Source organism: Macaca fascicularis, chromosome 4, assembly GCF_037993035.2.
Source record: "Macaca fascicularis isolate 582-1 chromosome 4, T2T-MFA8v1.1".
NCBI classification, from domain to species: Eukaryota; Metazoa; Chordata; class Mammalia; order Primates; family Cercopithecidae; genus Macaca; species Macaca fascicularis.
Window position 1 is genome coordinate 68,928,861 of NC_088378.1, and position 17,676 is coordinate 68,946,536.

General features: G+C 36.2%; 1 protein-coding gene and 1 pseudogene across 7 annotated transcripts in view; one reads left to right on the forward strand and one right to left on the reverse strand.

Annotated features, from left to right (window-relative positions):
- The window catches only part of ATG5 (autophagy related 5), a 134,710-nt gene that overhangs the window by 36,540 nt on the left and 80,494 nt on the right, over positions 1-17,676 (forward strand). For all 7 annotated transcript variants that reach the window (XM_005552246.5, XM_065543658.2, XM_015449021.4 and 4 more), the window contains one exon: positions 3,912-4,074. In XM_005552246.5, coding sequence (XP_005552303.2) covers positions 3,912-4,074 — 163 coding nt within the window. The remainder of the gene's footprint in view (positions 1-3,911; positions 4,075-17,676) is intronic.
- On the reverse strand, positions 11,602-11,734 carry LOC135970725 (U4 spliceosomal RNA; annotated as a pseudogene).

The following is a 17,676-nucleotide window of genomic DNA, read 5'->3' on the forward strand; positions in this document are numbered from 1 at the left end:
AGAACATAAATGAATAGCTCTTTAATCTGCAAGTAAATTTGATTTGTAATTTTAAAAACCTCACAGAGTAAAACACCTTGCACAGAGAGTTTCATTGGAGAACTCTATAAAATACCTAAGAACTAGTCGGGTACAGTGGCACATGCCTGTCGTCCCAGCTACTCAGAACACTGAGGCGGGAGAATCGCTTGAGCCTAGGAGTTCTGGGCTGTAGTGTGCTATGCCAATTGGATTTCCATGCTAAGTTTGGCATCAATATGGTGACCTCCTGGGAGCAAGAGACCCCCATGTTACCTAAGGAAGGGTGAACCGGCCCAGGTCAGAAATGGAGCAGGTCAAAACTCCCGTGCTGATCAGTAGTGGGATTGTGCCTGTGAATAGCCACTGCACTCCAGCCTGGGCAACGTAGTGAGACTGTGTCTCTAAAGTTAAAAATAAAATGAAATAAAATGTTTAAGAAATAATATTACAAACTTTACAAACTTTCTTACTCTTTACAAACTTTTTCCAGAAATGAGACACCAACTTGTGTTAGAGGCCAGAATAACCCTGATATTGAAACCTGTTAAAGACATTAAAAGAAAATTATAAGCCAATATATTTCATGATCATGGATGCAAGAGCCTTCAATGAAGTACCATCAAATTGAATCTTGCAATAATTAAAAAAGACAGTACACACCATGATTGAGTTGAGTTTATCCTAGGAGTACAAAATTGATTCAACATTCAAATCTCAACGCATGTAGGCCAGGTGCAGTGGGTCGCGCCTGTAATCCCAGTACTTTGGAAGGCTGAGCCAGGAGGATTACTTGAACCTAGAAGTTCAAGACCAGCCTGGGCAACATAGGGAGACCTCATCTCTACAAAAAAATTTAAAAATTAGCTGAGCATGGTGGTGTACACCTGTGGTTCCAGCTACTCAGAAGACTGAATTGGGAGGATCGCTTGGGCCCCAGAGGTTGAGGCTGCAGTGAGCTGTGATTGTGCCACTGTGCTCCAGCCTGGGTGACACAGTGAGACCCTCTCAAAATAAAACATCTCAATCAATGTAAATCACAGAATAAAATAGAAAAATCAATAGATACAGAAAAAGTCATTCATTGACAGAATTTAATACCCATTTGTCATCAAAACTTATAGCAAGCTTAGGAATAGAAGGGAATTCACTCTATTTGACAAAGGATAGATATGAAAAGGCTACAATTAAAGTCATGCTACATGATGGTTTATTGAATGTTTTACTCTAAGATGAGGAAAAAGGCAAGGATGTCTGCTCAGTATAGGCACTTCTATAATACATTGTATGTGTTCTTAACTTTGCTTTTAAAAATTGTGCAATGAAAACTACTGGACTTACGGGGGAAAGGGTTAGGGGCACAACATCCACAAACTTACACTGACAAAAAAACAGGAACCTAGTAAAAACCATACCACAGTTTTAACAGGTAAAATGTATGAGAAATGCATAAATACTACAATAAATATGGCATTTCATGTTGCAAAGACTGGAAGTTTGCTTGCAGAAACGGATATAGAAGACTTGCGCCATGACAGGTGAAGTGAAAGGAGGATTTTCTGATATCGAACAAGAAATTGTAGCACCTGATGTAGATGAATACAACTCCTAACATGAATTGAAGTAGCTGGTCCATTTTGGAGGTGTGCACATGTGTGCATTGTATGTGTTCCCAGCTGATTAGTTTAGCTGGGTGAAATTTTCTGTTCACCTAGCATTTCTTGTGAACAATATTTACATATGCAACCATAAAATTCACATTATACTCAACTTCTTGCCTAGTAGTTGCTTTTAAACAAATGTGAAAATCTTAGTTCACAGAACATATATGAATTTACCAACAAACACATGAAAAGGCACTCAACATCTTTAGTCATCTTGGAAATGTAAATTAGAACCACAAAGAGACATTACATTACGCTTACTAGAATGACTAAATGAAAAAGATTGACAGTAGCAAGTTTGAGGACATGGAGTAACCAGAACTCATACATTGCTAGTGGGAGTGTAACATCATACATCATGTTGAAAAATAGTTTGGCAGTTTTTAAGTAAAATTAGAATATACACTTACTCTGTGACCCAGCATTTCTTTTTCCAGCTGTATATCCAAGAAAGATGAAGACATGTGTCTATAAAAGACTTGTGTGTTAATGTTCATAGCAGCTTTTTAAATAATAGCCAGGATGTGGAAACAATCCTAGTGTCTATTAACAAGTTTTTAGATAAACAGATTGTGGTGTATTCATTAAATGGCATGCTACTCAGCAACAAAAAGGAATTAATTACTGATATGTGCAGTAACAGGAATGAATCTCAAAAATATTATGCTAAGTGAAAGATACTAAGTTACACAATAATGCAGTTCTGTTTATATGAGATTTTATTACAGGCAAAACTAATCTAGTGTTATATGTCATTATCAGTGATTTCTTGGGAAGGGAATGAGGGAACTGACTGCAAAGGGCACAGAGGACGTTTTGTGGGTGATGGTAATGCTCTGTACTTGGGCTGACAGTTACTCATTGTCAAAACTCATTTTATTGTACTCTTGATTTCTGCATTTGACTGCATGTGAATCATAAATTTGACTTATTAAAAAAGTATTGAGAGAGATGAGGAATGGTGTCTTTAATCGCTTTCTAATTCCTGCTTTCCATCAGTGTTTCATAGTCACTCAGGAGCTTCTTTCTTTATCTTTTCATTTCATTCTTTTTATGAAAGCTCCATGACAGGGATAATTGAATGTTGTTTATGAATACGGTAACCTGAGTAGGCTATATGCTATTTTTTTTGCCATTTTTACTTCTGTTTAAATGTATTAAAGTACATATAGGATAATAACTTTGTAAAATCATGTTTGAATGTAATAATTATCTTAAATATTTAAGTCTTTGGAGGAAGTGATATTGTATAATGGTTAAAAGATAGGACTTGAGTCAAATTAGTCTTAAATCCTAGCTCCCTAGCAAGCTAAATGACACTTGTGACTTTAGATATTCCCTAACTTTAATTTTTTTATCTGTAAAATAGCAATAATAGTAATGTTTACCTCAAGTGTTGTGAGGATTAAATAAGATAATCCATATAAAAAGTTTTAATACAGTGTCACAGTAAGTGTTCAGTAACTGTTAGCTCTCATTATCTTTTTTTCAGTCGTTTCATTTACATAACTCTGTGTATGTCCAATGATCATTGCTTTAGCTGCCTAAAAGAACCAGTGAAGTTACAGAATGTAAATTTAGCTATTTGACTTTAAAATCTAGTTTTTAACAGCTTTATTGAGGTCTAATTGACTTATAGTAAGCTTTACCTATTCGAAGTGAGTAAGTTTATGCCACAATTTATATGTTCATTTACCTGTTGATGTTTAGATTTGTTTTCTGTTTGGGGCTGTTACAAATAAAACTATTGTGAACGTTCATGTAGCAAGTCCTTATATAGACATACTACTTTCATTTCTCTTAGGTAGATGCCTAGTTGTGGAATGGCTGGGTCAGATGGTAGATGTCTGTTTACTATCCTTAAGAAACTACCAGACTTTTCCAAAGTGGTTATACTGTTTTACATTTCTGTCAGTACTGTGTGAGGGCTCCATTCCACATCTTTGCCAATACTTGGTATGGTCAGTTGAAAAGCTATTTTTCAGATTATTACCCTTTGATGCCTTTTCTCATGTTGTTATAAAACACATAAGAATTATTTGGGAAAAGTACAAAATGGGCCAAATAGCTAAAGATTTTTAAGTTAAATTTAAAAGTATTTTGGGTTATTTCAGTGCTAGGAGATAGTTTACTAGAAATATTGATAAACCGGGGGATATAGTTCTCTTTTAAGAGGTTAATTTTGTAATGTGTGTACCTGTTTTATATGTGTATTTTTTCCTTTGATAGAGTTTTCCAGAAAAAGACCTTCTGCACTGTCCATCTAAGGATGCAATTGAAGCTCATTTTATGTCATGTATGAAAGAAGCTGATGCTTTAAAACATAAAAGTCAAGTAATCAATGAAATGCAGAAAAAAGATCACAAGCAACTCTGGATGGGATTACAAAATGGTAAGCATAATAGTGTTTAATTTTAGAATACCACTTTATAAAATATGATACAGCCATAACCCTGTGAGTAATTGATACATTTTAGAATTGGTGGTACAAGTTTAAATTGTAGCCTCTGTGCCCAGATTTGTGCAGAGGCTACTTTTAGTCATCCCTTACATTCTACTCTTTTGGTGTCCCTCTGTTCATGGATTCTCTGGCATTAGACTGATTGCTTAGCCCCTAACATATGGCATATGTCATATAAACTTGGGTTTAGCTTCTGAAGGAAATGCCATTACTCTAGGGATGTGGTCTTTGATTCCTCAGGCGTGACCCTTCTGTGGTCACGATGGAAAATTCTGGGTGCGTACAAAGATACCTCCACATGTGTGGGGATTGAACTCCAACCTCTGATTTCTCAGGACAGTAGACTTGTTTTGTGCTTCAATTCCCTTTCTCCTTGGTGTGGTTTAGAAAATACTCCGAAGGAAAAAGCTAAGTGGAATGTGGTGGTCATCTCTGTATCCCTCATGTTTTGGAGAATTTAAATAACTCTGTGATCTTGCCTGCATTGATCACCCTCTAGTGTTTTCAAACGATTGTTTTATGTACAGATAGTCCTCCCTTTACATGGTTCCAGTATGCATGAATTTCAGTTACTGTGGTTTAGTTAAGTAACACCAGGTCCTCAACTGTATAGTTCAAATTTCAATTACAGTGGTATATTGACTGCAGATAATTACATAAAATGCGAACTTTGTTGCTAGTTTAGTCCAGGAATCATTACATAACAACAGATGAGCTTATGATTAGTGATAAATTATGTCACTTCTTTCCATATCTGTCAGTGATTGGCCTCTCTATGTCTATTATTCATTTCACCCACAGATAGCAAAGCATGTAGTTGTGGTTGCCTCCTTGTCTCCAGCAATAAACCCATGTAACATTTTATAAAAATCGATAATTGAAAAAGGGAATTGGCCAAGAGAGATGTAAATCCAACAAAGAAACAAACTGATAATGTTGGGAATGAAATTTGAATAGAAAGAAAGGGGGTTATGGAAGCAATAGCTGACTTTGAAAATGTTGACATGGCTGCCCTTCAAGAGACTAGATTATGCAGCCAGGGGAACTTATTGAGGAACTTATATGCAGTAAAGGTGAACTTACTGGCATGAATAAGGAAAGTAGTTGTGACAAAAGGATGAAGATGTCCCAAAGGAAGTGATGCTATAAAAAACTTCTTATTAAAGGAACTCGCAGGTATTTTATGACATTGAAATACAAATAGTAAAATGTTAGAAGTTGATTAAAATGTAGAAAAAATGACTTCAATTCACCAAGACATGGGAAGGATGCTTGCCCATAAGTTATATGTTGAGAAAGCAAGCACTCTTCAAACTATAAGTTCTTAAGTTTTTACAAAGAAATAAAATACTTTTGGCTGGGTGTGGTGGCCCATGCCTGTAATCCCAGCATTCTTTAGGAGGCCCAACTGGGAGGATTACTTGAGGCTAGGAGTTGGAGACCAGCCTGGGCAACATAGCAAGACCTCATCACTACAAAAAAATTTTAAAATTAACCAGGGCATGCTGGCATGTGCCCACAGTCCTAGGCAGGCTGAGGCAGGAGGATTGCTTGAGCCCAAGGAGTTCAAGGTTACAGTGAGCCATGATCGTGCCACCACACTCCACCCTGAGTGACAGAGTGAGACCCTGTCTCTAAAAAAAATAAAATAAAATTTAAAAATAAAACACTTCAGTTCTCAATGTTTCTAATGTGTTAAATTATAATTGTACTAAATAAATATTAGGATTTCTTTTAACTTTTTATTTTTCAGTATACATTTATTGTGGTGGTTTGTTTTGTTTTGTTGAGACTAAGTTTCACTCTGTTACCCAGGCTGGAGTGCAGTGGTGCAATCGCAGCTCACTGCATCCTCCGCCTCCCAGGTTCAAGCAATTTTCATGTCTCAGCCTTCTGAGTAGCTGGGATTACAAGCATGTACCAACATGCACAGCTGATTTTGTATTTTTAGTAGAAACAGGGTTTTGCCATGTTGTCCAGGCTGGTCTCGAATTCCGGGCCTCAAGTGATCTGCCCACTTTGGCCTCCCAGAGTGCTGGGATTACAGGCATGAGCTACTGTGCTCAGCCTCTAGTGTATATTTATAATCAACAGTAAGAGTTTTTAAATGTTTTGACAAAATTTTTTAAAGATTGTGGAACAATCGTAATTGTCCCCATTAGTTATGAAGATCACTTTGCTTAGTTTCAACTTGCATGATTACTTCTCCAGTCCCATCCTACCATGCAGAGTGAGGGCATGTCCTGTAATTCCTCTATCTTCAACAGTGTTTTTGGCCAGGGAGTTAGTCCAGTAGATGTTCTGTCATGGCAATGACTAGAATAAAACAGAAGAAAACCTTCACCTGCCATAATTTTTAAAAAATGTGATCTAGTTTTAACTTTTGGACTATGCTGTTACCACATCAAATGGGTGTTTGTAGGTATTTAGTATTCGTTAAACTTTCATTATACAAAATTTAGGGCATTTCTGTGGTATCAAGAGCAAGTAAGACATGTATTTTATGACATTGTATACTGTAAATTACATTTTTTCATTTCTCATTTCTTTGTTTTAAATTTTTTAGATTTGACCTAGGTTACATGGAGTCACTCCTTACTTTCATATTTATACATCTGGCATTTCTCAACTAGATTATAAGCTTTGCAAAGTTAGGCACTAGGCCTCTTACCACATTTTTATTACTGAGTTCACAAACTCTTACGAAATGATTAAAATAATTTACACCTCCATAAGAAGGTGTACTGCCTTGTTTCTTGCTGGCGATTTGAAGATTAAATGATATTTTAGGAGACTTGTAAATAAGAAGGTAGCCTAAATAGAAGAAGATGAGGATCATGTAAAGAAAGAAGGATTTGAATTAACTTCACAATTTAAGTTAATAATTTAATTAGTTAAGTAGATGTTCTTAAAGTCTATTGTGAATGGCTGAGTCTTCTAAAAAGAACTCGAGGGTTCAGCAGAGGATTCTAAAAATGATTTGAATGTTTTATTTGCGGCATTGGAAGATTGGGTATGGAGGATAATGATTAAGCGTTAGAAGAACAAAGGCCTGGTTTTTAGTCTCTGGTCTTAGTAGTCCTTAGATCAAGTCAACTCCTTTGAGCTTCAGTTTCTTAATTGATAAAACGAGGATATCTGTTAGGTTTGCTTCATTGTTATCTGTAGAGGCCTTATGAAACACCAGTACAGTTTATGTGAAAGTATTTGAAAGGGAGTAAAGCGGTCTTGATGAAAAAAGTTAGTGAGAAGTCAGTTTTAGATTCCAGGACAGGGTTGGCAAATATGGTCATGGGCCAGCCACCTGTTTTTGTAAATAAAGATTTACTGGAACCCATCCACACTCATTCACTTATGTATTGTCGGTGGCTACTTTCGGTAGCAGAGTTAAATAATTATGAGACTATGTGGCCCACAAGCCTAACATACTTATTATCTGGCCTTTTAAGAAAATGCTTGTCAGCCCATAAAAGGTTAGTTGACCAAGCTACAGCTCATGTTTATCTTTCACCTGAAGTCTGACTCAAAATGTTACACATTCAGAACTGAGTGTAACAGAATGTAGCTGACTTACTCTAATAGCTGCATTTATTACAATTTTTTTAGGCATAAAATTACTTTTTTTCTATTTCTGCCTGGGCTCATATTGTTTCTTGAGTACGTGACTGTTGTAAAGTTTCCTTTATTAAATTTTATTAAATTAATTTTAAAGCGACGTTTGATTAAATCCAACTTAAAATGATGTTTGGTTAAAATATACTTTATTCCATTTTGTTTTTTGTTATAAATTATTTTTGTAGCTATTATGTTTGGTTTTATTTGTGATGGTTATGATTAAGCTTACACTGCTATAATTGAGCTAACATACCTCTCCTAAGACTTTGAGTAGTCTTGTGAGAGATCTCCACAGCAAAGTCTAATGAGAGGTATGCTGTGGATACTGGAGTCCTTGGTACTGTATTTTCTGTTTATTCAGAATGAGAATATTCATTTCGGAAATCTTTAGCTCAGTAAATGTTGCTTGTAGAAAATATATTTTGGAGTAAAATGCTGAATGTTAATTAACATAAATGGGTAAATGGTGGATGTTTTCTATTCTGTTTCTTTTATCAGGAATACTTTTTCCCCTTTAACTCCTAATCATGTTTTAATGCTCATCTCAGTTGTCACTTTCTATAAGAAGCTTTCCTTCTTTTATTGTTTTAGTCAACAGACATTTATTGAGCACCTAATGTATATCTGACATTATGCTAGCAGCTAGTGATCATCCAGCACTGATGGGACAAACATGGCTCCTGGCTTCAAAGAGCTTTGTAGAAAAGTGGAGGCAGAACTGTTAATGCTTTCAGCTATCATGACTTTTTGTCCATTTATGCAATTTTTTCTCTTGTATTTTGTCACAGTCTGGTATAGTTATATGGTTTATGTGTTTTGCTGGCATATCAATTAGCCTAGTTGGGTTATGTTCTACATTTTTGTATCCCCAGCACCTACTGTGTGGTCTTTGGCAAGTGTAGAGAAACTAAATATTAACTGCATGACTTCTTTATTTTATTCCTTTCTAATACTAACAGAAAATAATATTAACAATTTTTCATTAATAGTTTCCTATTAAAATAAACTAAAGGAAGTGTCTTGTTTGAATTTATTTATGGAATTGGATTTTATGTAGAGTTTTTTCCTCCAAAAGAAGTTTTTATTAATTTGTGAAGTCAGAGATATTAAACCTTTCTGTTAGTGCAGTTGTCAATTTCTCAATATTGTGACATAACAGATGGCACATTTATTTCATTTAGAACTGCACCTGTGGATTATAACAGCTAAACAACAATTTAAACAATTTTTGAATACTTTCAAATGCTAATTTTAATTTCTCAGAACTCTGTGAAAGAGAAATAAGAAAAGCTTATGAAACCAAGAAAACTCATTTAGGACATACTGTGCCTTTCAGTGTTTTTTTATGAGTTTTCATTTTATGTACAAAAATGTTTAACCTCTGTGAAATAAGGTTAACAGCCACAAGAAAGAAAAGAAAGTAGCATTTTTATTTATGAGCAGTTGTTACTACAAGTGCAGGCGATTATCTATTTAATATCAAGTTGTTTTTCTTATAAGCCAGTGATTTGAGGAAATCTATAAAAAATATTTTTGCCATAACTTAGTTTCTTGCTTTTCGGAGTATACAATCTAAAAAAGGTGGGGAGGGTTGGCATTAGATACATTCTGTAAACTTGCAAATAAAGGCAAGGTTTAACTGCTAATATGTTAAAAGTGTACACTGTTTCTAAAATTTGGTTAGGCTTTTTCAACTAATTAATATTTTAGACACATTAATTATTTGATAGTGTGCCATTTTAACTTAAAACTGGTTTCTAAGAGGAGATGGTGATTAGCTAATGGTAATTTTATAGCAAGTCACAACATTTGGAAAATACTTTTGTTTGGTAGGTAACATAAAAGTTAAATGCAGTGGTTCCAGCTCTTTGGAGGTTTGTGTGATAGAGACAGGTGGGTTGTCATTGCATTGCCTTGTTTTTACTACTTCTGCTTATAGTAGAGTAAGTATCGGACTGAAAATCTGTTGTTCTGAGATGGAGCACCAGACCTGATCTATTTACTTATTGCTGTGTCTCTTATCAGTTGTATGATCATGGCAGGTCACTTTTCTCTCTAAGCTGGACTTTTCTTTCTTTTCTTTTCTATCCCTTCTCCAACTCCCTTCCCTCCCCCTAGGCGATGTCTGTAAAGCTGGAGTTTTATTACAAATACGAAGGTGGTAATACCTCATAAGACTCGGATTCAAGGATTTTAAAGCAACAATCACATGCACTTTAATTCTGATGATAGATGTTTTCAGTTCATTTCAAAAGAACTTCTGGATGAATAATTTTTATTGTTCTCCCATCCCCCTCCTTCTCAGACTTCTTTTTAAGCAGGACTTACTAGATAGAAGGAAATAGATAACTTTCTAGAAGTAACTGTGGTAACATAGAAAAGCTACTAAAACAGAAACAAGAGTTTTTAGACTTAATGCAGCTACTACCTGTCTGTGTATCTATGTTGAGTCTTTAATTTCTATGATTTTTGTTACAGTGTCAGGTTCTGTTCTAGTTGTAGGTGGTATAAAAGTAGATTCCTAAGTAGAACTGTGGGAGGCATAACTATCTCTTCCTTGTACCTTTTTTCTCATTGAAAGATTGATATTGGATAAGCTTCCTTTTTTAAAGTCTTTAGCAAAATTCAGATTTTTATCAGTCTTTGGGACACTGAGATTACATTGTATAAATAAGAGCAAAGAAAATAGTAGAATGAATCTCTATCAGTCACTCAGCCTCATCTGTTACTAGTATATGGCCAGTGTTGTTTCATCTATTATTTTTCATTCCTTGTCTATGTGAGTTTTTGGAAATTTTTGTTCGTTCTTCCATTGCCACAAATATTTCTCACAGATTTTATGGTCTTATGTTTAATCAAGTCTTGGCAGCAACATTCATTGTCTTTGATCTTCATGGCTGCAAATTCAATCTTCATTATGGGAGAATCATGCGCGGACAGTAGTAGTGTGGATTAGCTAGCCAATATAAGAACCTACTATGTGCCTGCCTCTGTGCTAAGCACAGGGTACACTGGGTAGATGTGACAGGCACGATTCCTTCCCTCTGAATGTGTAGGGTAGCAGAGGAGCCAGGCATTAAACAGATCGCTTTTATGTAATTGTTACATTTATAACTGGAGTTGTACAGGAAGGAGGAAGGGCTAGAGAAAGTGGTGTGGTGGTGGTGGTGAAAGTTGTTTCAGGCTGAAGGAATGAACTGGGCTAGGCTCAGAAGCAAAGAGCCTACTAAGTTCTGAGAGCTGACTAGAGTGTGATGATCAAGATTGAGAGTGGTAAGGTGGAAGTCAGGCAGAGACCCTGCCTATTCAGGGCTTTATAGGCCATTTTAACAGTATTGAACTTAATCCCTGGCAGGAGGAACAGAGAGTGGGATGGTAGGAGACCAGTGAAACATTTTAAGCAGACCTATAACAGAATCAGATTTCCCTTTTTAAGACATCCCTTTGACTGCAGTATGGTTAATGAATCAGAAAGAAGCAAATGGGAATTGAAAAGGACCAAGTGGGAGTCTATACCAGTGGTCAAAGCAGAGATGGTGGTATGTGTTATGTGTCCTATGATGATGAGTGCCATGAGAGAAAAAGCAAAGGAAGATGAGAAAGGACTTTGTTGGGAAAGGGCGTTGTTATTTTAAATACGAGGGTCAGGGAAGTCCTCACTGATTGGATGACATTAAATGTCACTGAAGTGGGAATATTTTAGGCACTTCCAGAGAACTAATCGTATGCATAGCTTTTAAAGGTGTAGATAAACACAGGTTTATCTTCAAGGATACCCTTCTCTATTGCCCACTTTTTTTTTTTTTTTTTAGCATTCTGTGTAGCAAAAATGGCACTTGTCTATATCTGGTTATTTTCATAAGCCTTGTGGGACACAAAGCATTTTTTTGGCAGTTGGTTTTATGCTGTTTGCAGTTAGCAATTATCATGTCTTGGATAAACCTCATTGGCTATGATACTGCCACTACACAAAGCTTCATTTATACTATTTTGAAAGCAGTAAAGTGCTGAGAATATTGACCAATTAGAATTGGACCTGTTTACATTAAGGTGATTAGGGAAGACCTCTGATTATTTTTTCACAGTCTGGTGGCTAGAGAGTCCAAGACGAAGATGCCTGCAATTTCAGTGTGTGACGAGGGCCTACTTCCTGATTCATAGCTATCTTCTCTTTGTATCCTCACAGAGTAAAACAGAGCAAGAGCTTTCTCTGGGGTCTGTTTTCTAAAGACAGTAATTCCATTTATGAGGACTCCACCCTTATGACCTAATCAGCTCCCAAAGGCCCCACCACCTTATCTATCATGTTGGAGGTTAGGGTTTCAACATGAATTATAGGGGGATGTAAACATTCAGTCCACAATGGGTATGTTTTGAGAAGTTAAAAGAAGATAAACATGTCTTAGGTGTAGTGACTGAGGAGGAAGTGTGGCCCGAGATGAGTTTGGAGAGATGAGAAAGAACCAAATTATCTAAGGCCTGTAGGTCAAGGAAAACAATTTGGATTTTAAGCCATTGGAAGACTTTTAAGCAGGGGAGTGATGAGATATAGAATATGATATAAGAGCTGTTCAATGTAGAATGGAATAGGAGTCAAGAATGAAAGTGGCTCTAGTAAAATAATGCATTGTATTACAATATTATTTATCTTGAAAAAAAAGAATATGGTGATATTTAGGGTGATGATGGGAGAGATGGAGAAAAGTCAATAAATTTGGGGTTTTAGAGGTAGATTGGCAGAGCCTGTTGTTAGGCTGGATGTAGAGGATGGGTTAAAAACAAGGAAGGAATTATTCCTGGGTTATGATTTGGGCAGCTGCATGGAGAGTGGTGCTTTATACTGAGATATGAAATATTAGATAGAGAATGAGATGGGAAGTAAAGCCTATTTGAGAGGCCATCTTGGAGGCCAGAAGTTTGAGATGTCTAATGAGGCATTCATGTAGAGATACACTGAATTAGATTTTGCTAAAATTAAATATTGTGAGTGTGGGACAGCAGATGGAGAATGCAGAATAGAATAGAATCTAATGCCGCAGCTTCTAGTTTCATACTGTGTTTACTTTCCCAATTAGTATGGGAATTTTAGCTTCAAGAATATGGCAGTGAATGTGTCACAGTGATACAAAGCAATGAAATAGGGAGCCACCTCATTTATGTTTGCTTTTTTTGTACATACAGCTGAGCTAATTAGGTCATTTTTGTTATTATAATTATTTGCCTGTAGTACGTTTTGCAGGAAGGTGAATTACTCCAACCTGAAACTCTGTGTGTGGCATTTAGGAATCTACAACTTCATGAGAAAGTTGCTTAAAGCAAATTTGTAACCTGTTTGAGCATTCAATTAAGTTTTACTACAGAACGAACAAGCATTTTACTATATATTATGTGTTTTAAATCAATCTATTGGTGTTCTTTCTGTAATTAAAAATAATGGTGAGATTTTTAGAGTTCGTGCATTTGCATTTTAATATAAAGCATTAAAAAATTTGCTAAGCTTCTGGTGAAAGATTGCTCCTGAAATTACATGATTTAAATGAATAAATTAATTTTGTAATAATTTGGATTATAGCCTCCTACAGTGCTTTGGGTAGACTTGGCAGTGAGTATCATGGATAATAAAACTTGGCGAAACATTTAGGCAGTTATTCCGCAGCGCACTGCAGATTATACTAACATTGTTGGAGAGAGTGAGTCCATTAATAACAGTGGATTGTCATGATAAAGAATACATTTTTGCGTATGAGATTTAGTTGATAAATGTATAAATCTGTATGGCTAGGTCGATACTTCAGTTTGTACTCTGATTAGTAATCAAATATTTTTAGTGACACTTTATAAGAATACAAAGGCTTAATTTTATGCACTTTTAAAATTTCAGATCATCTAGAGTAAAATGACCATCATATCTTTTATTTTATATTTGGTCTGCTTTAATGAATTTTAAAAAATATGTGCCTTCTAAGATACTGTCTTTTTTTAATATATAAGTAAAGTTTGGGAAGGCACAAAAAATTTTTTCCTTATGAATGTTGATACACTGTGTAGAGGAAATTCAGACAGACATCTCTCTGATCCATGATTCTCATTCTTGGAGTCATGACCTATCATTACTATTTGAATTTACAGCATGATTCCTCTTTTCTCTTAAAAAAAATTATACCAGATACACCCACATATATACATACACACTAGTATTTATAGATAAACTTACTTTTCAAGTGATTTTTTTTGTTTTGTTTTGAAGCTGCTTTTTTGTTTTGTTTTTGTTTTTGTTTTTGTTTTTGTTTTTGTTTTTGTTTTGAGATGGAGTCTCGCTCTGTTGCCAGGCTAGAGTGCAGTGGCATGATCTCATTTCACTGCTACCTCCACCTCTTAGGTTCAAGCAATTCTTCTGCCTCAGTCTTCTGAGCAGCTAGGTCTACAGGTGCGTGCCACCACGGCTGGCTAATTTTTGTATTTTTACTAGAGATGGGATTTCACCATCTTGGCCAGGATAGTCTTGATCTCCTTGCAGCGTGAGCCACCATGCCTGTCCCCGCCGCCCATTTTTTATTTTTTAAGAGAAGTGTCATCATGTTGCCCAGGCTGGTCTCAAACTCCTGGAGTCAAGTGATCCTTCCATCTTGGCCTCCCAAAGTGCTAGGATTGTAGGCATGAGCCACTGCACCAGGCCTGTTTTGAAACCTTTTAAGATTCTCTTTAAGATAATAGAAAACTTTTATTTTATTTTACTTTAAGTTCTGAGATACATGTGCAGAAGGTGCAGGTTTGTTACACAGGTATACATGTGTCATGGTGGTTTGCTGCACCTAGCAACCTGTCATCTAGGTTTTAAGCCTCGCGCACATTAGGTATTTGTCCTAATGTTCTTCCTCTGCTTGCCCCCGACCCATCTACAGGCCCTAGTGTGTGATGTTCCCCTCCCTGTGTCCCATGTGTTCTTATTGTTCACACTCAGCTCCCACTAATGAGTGAGAACATGCGGTATTTGGTTTTCTGTTCCTGTGTTAGTTTGCTGAGGGTAATGGCTTCTAGCTTCATTCATGTCTCTGCAAAGGACACAGAATCATTCTTTTTTTATGGCTGCATAGTATTCCATGGTATATATGTGCCATATTTTCTTTATCCAGTCTAACATTGATGGGCATTTGGGTTGGTTCCAAGTCTTTGCTATTATAATAGTGCTGCAGTAAACATACGTTTGCATGTGTCTTTATAGTAGAATGATTTATAATCCTTTGGGTATATACTCAGTAATGGGATTGCTGGGTCAAATGGTATTTCTGGCTCTAGATTCTTGAGGAATTGCCACACTGTCTTCCACAATGGTTGAACTAATTTACACTCACACCAGCAGTGTAAAAGTGTTCCTATTTCTCCACAACCTTGCCAGCATCTGTTGTTTCCTGACTTTTTAATAATCGCTGTTCTAACGGTGTAAGATAGTATCTCATTGTGGTTTTGATTTGCATTTCTCTAATGATCAGTGATGATGAGCTTTTTTTCATATGTTTTTTGGCCACATAAATGTCTTCTTTTGAGAAATGTCTGCTCATATCCTTCACCCACTTTTTGATGGGGTTGTTTTTTTCTTGTAAATTTGTTTAAGTTCCTTGTAGATTCTAGATCTACCTTTGTCTGATGGGTAGATTGCAAAAATTTTCTCCCATTCTCTAGGCTGCCTGTTCACTCTGATGATAGTTTCTTTTGCTGTGCAGAAGCTCTTTAGTTTGATTAGATCCCATTTGTCAATTTTGGCTTTTGTTGCTATTGCTTTTGGTGTTTTAGTCATGAAGTCTTTTCTCATGCCTATGTCCTGAATGGTATTACCTAGGTTTTCTTCTAGGGTTTTTATGGCTTTGGATTTGACATTTAAGTCTTTAGTCCATCTTGAGTTAATTTTTGTATAAGATGTAAGGAATGGGTCCAGTTCCTGTTTTCTGCATATGGCTAGCCAGTTTTCCCAGAACCATTAATTAAATACGAAATCCTTTCCCCATTGCTTGTTTTTGTCTGGTTTGTCGAAGATCAGATGGTTGTAGATGTGTGGTGTTATTTCTGAGGTCTCTCTTCTGTTCCATTGGTCTATATATCTGTTTTGGTACCAGTACCATACTGTTTTGGTTACTGTAGCCTTGTAGTGTAGTTTGAAGTCAGGTAGTGTGATGCCTCCAGCTTTGTTCTTTTTGCTTAGCATTGTCTTGGCTATATGGGCTCTTTTTTCGTTCCATATGAAATTTAAAGTAGTTTTTTTGTAATTCTGTGGAGAAAGTCAGTGGTAGCTTGATGGGAATAGTGTTGAATCTATAAATTACTTTGGGCAGTATGGCCATTTTCATGATATTGATTCTTCCTATCCATGAGCATGGAATGTTTTTCCATTTGTTTGTGTTCTCTCTTATTTCATTGAGCAGTGGTTTACAGTTTTCCTTGAAGAGGTCCTTCACGTCCCTCGTAAGTTGGATTCCTAGGTATTTCATTGTCTTTGTAGCAGTTGTGAATGGGAGTTCACTCATGATTTGTCTCTCTGCTTGTCTGTTTGCGGTGTATAGGAATGCTTTTGATTTTTGCAAATAGATTTTGTATCCAGAGACTTTGCTGAAGTTGCTTATCAGCTTAAGGAGTTTTTGGGCTGAGACGATGGAGTTTTCTAAATATACAATCATGTCATATGTAAACAGAGACAATTTGACTTCCTATTTGAATACCCTTTATTTTTTCTCTTGCCTGATTGCCCTGGCCAGAACTTCCAATACTATGTTGAATAGGAGTGGTGAGAGAGAGCATACTTGCCTTGTGGCAGTTTTCAAAGGGAATGCTTCCAGCTTTTGCCCATTCAGTACGATATTGACTATGGGTTTGTCATAAATAGCTCTTGTTATTTTGAGATATGTTCCATCAATACCTAGCTTATTGAGAGTTTTTAGCATGAAGGGATGTTGAACTTTATTAAAGGCCTTTTCTGCATCTATTGAGAGAATCATGTGGTTTTTGTCATTGGTTCTGTTTATGTGATGGATTACGTTTATTGATATGCATGTGTTGAATCAGCCTTGCATCCCAGGGATGAAGCCGACATGATCGTGGTGGATAAGCTTTTTGATGTGCTGCTGGATTCAGTTTGCAAGTATTTTCTTGAGGATTTTTGCGTCGATGTTCATCAGGCATATTGGCCTGAAGTTTTCTTTTTTTGTTTTGTCTCTGCCAGGTTTTGGTATCATAAAATGAGTTAGGGCCCCATAAAATGAGTTAGGGAGGATAATTTCTATTATTTGGAATAGTTTCAGAAGGAATGGTACCAGTTCCTCTTTGTACCTCTAGTAGAATTCGGCTGTGAATCCGTCTGGCTTTTTTTGGTTGGTAGGCTATTAATTACTGCCTCAATTTCAGAACTTGTTATTGTTCTATTTAGGGATTCAACTTCTTCTGGTTTGGTCTTGGGAGGGTGTATGTGTCCAGGAATTTATCCATTTGTTCTAGAATTTCTAGCTTATTTGCATAGAGGTGTTTATAATATTCTCTGATGATGGTTTGTATTTTTGTGAGATCAGTGGTGATATCCCCTTTATCATTTTTTATTGTGTCTATTTGATTCTTCTCTCTTTTCTTCTTTATTAGTCTAGCTAGTGGTCTATTTTGTTAATCTTTTCAAAAAACCAGCTCCTGGATTCATTGATTTTTTTTGAGGGTTTTTCATGTCTCCATCTCCTTCAGTTCTGCTCTGATGTTAATTATTTTTGACTTCTGCTAGCTTTTGAATTCGTTTGCTCTTGCTTCTCTGATTCTTTTGATTGTGATGTTAGGGTGTTGATTTTAGATCTTTCCAGCTGTCTGATGTGGGCATTTAGTGCTATAAATTTCCCTGTTAACACTGCTTTAGGTGTGTCCCAGAGATTCTGGTACATTGTCTCTTTT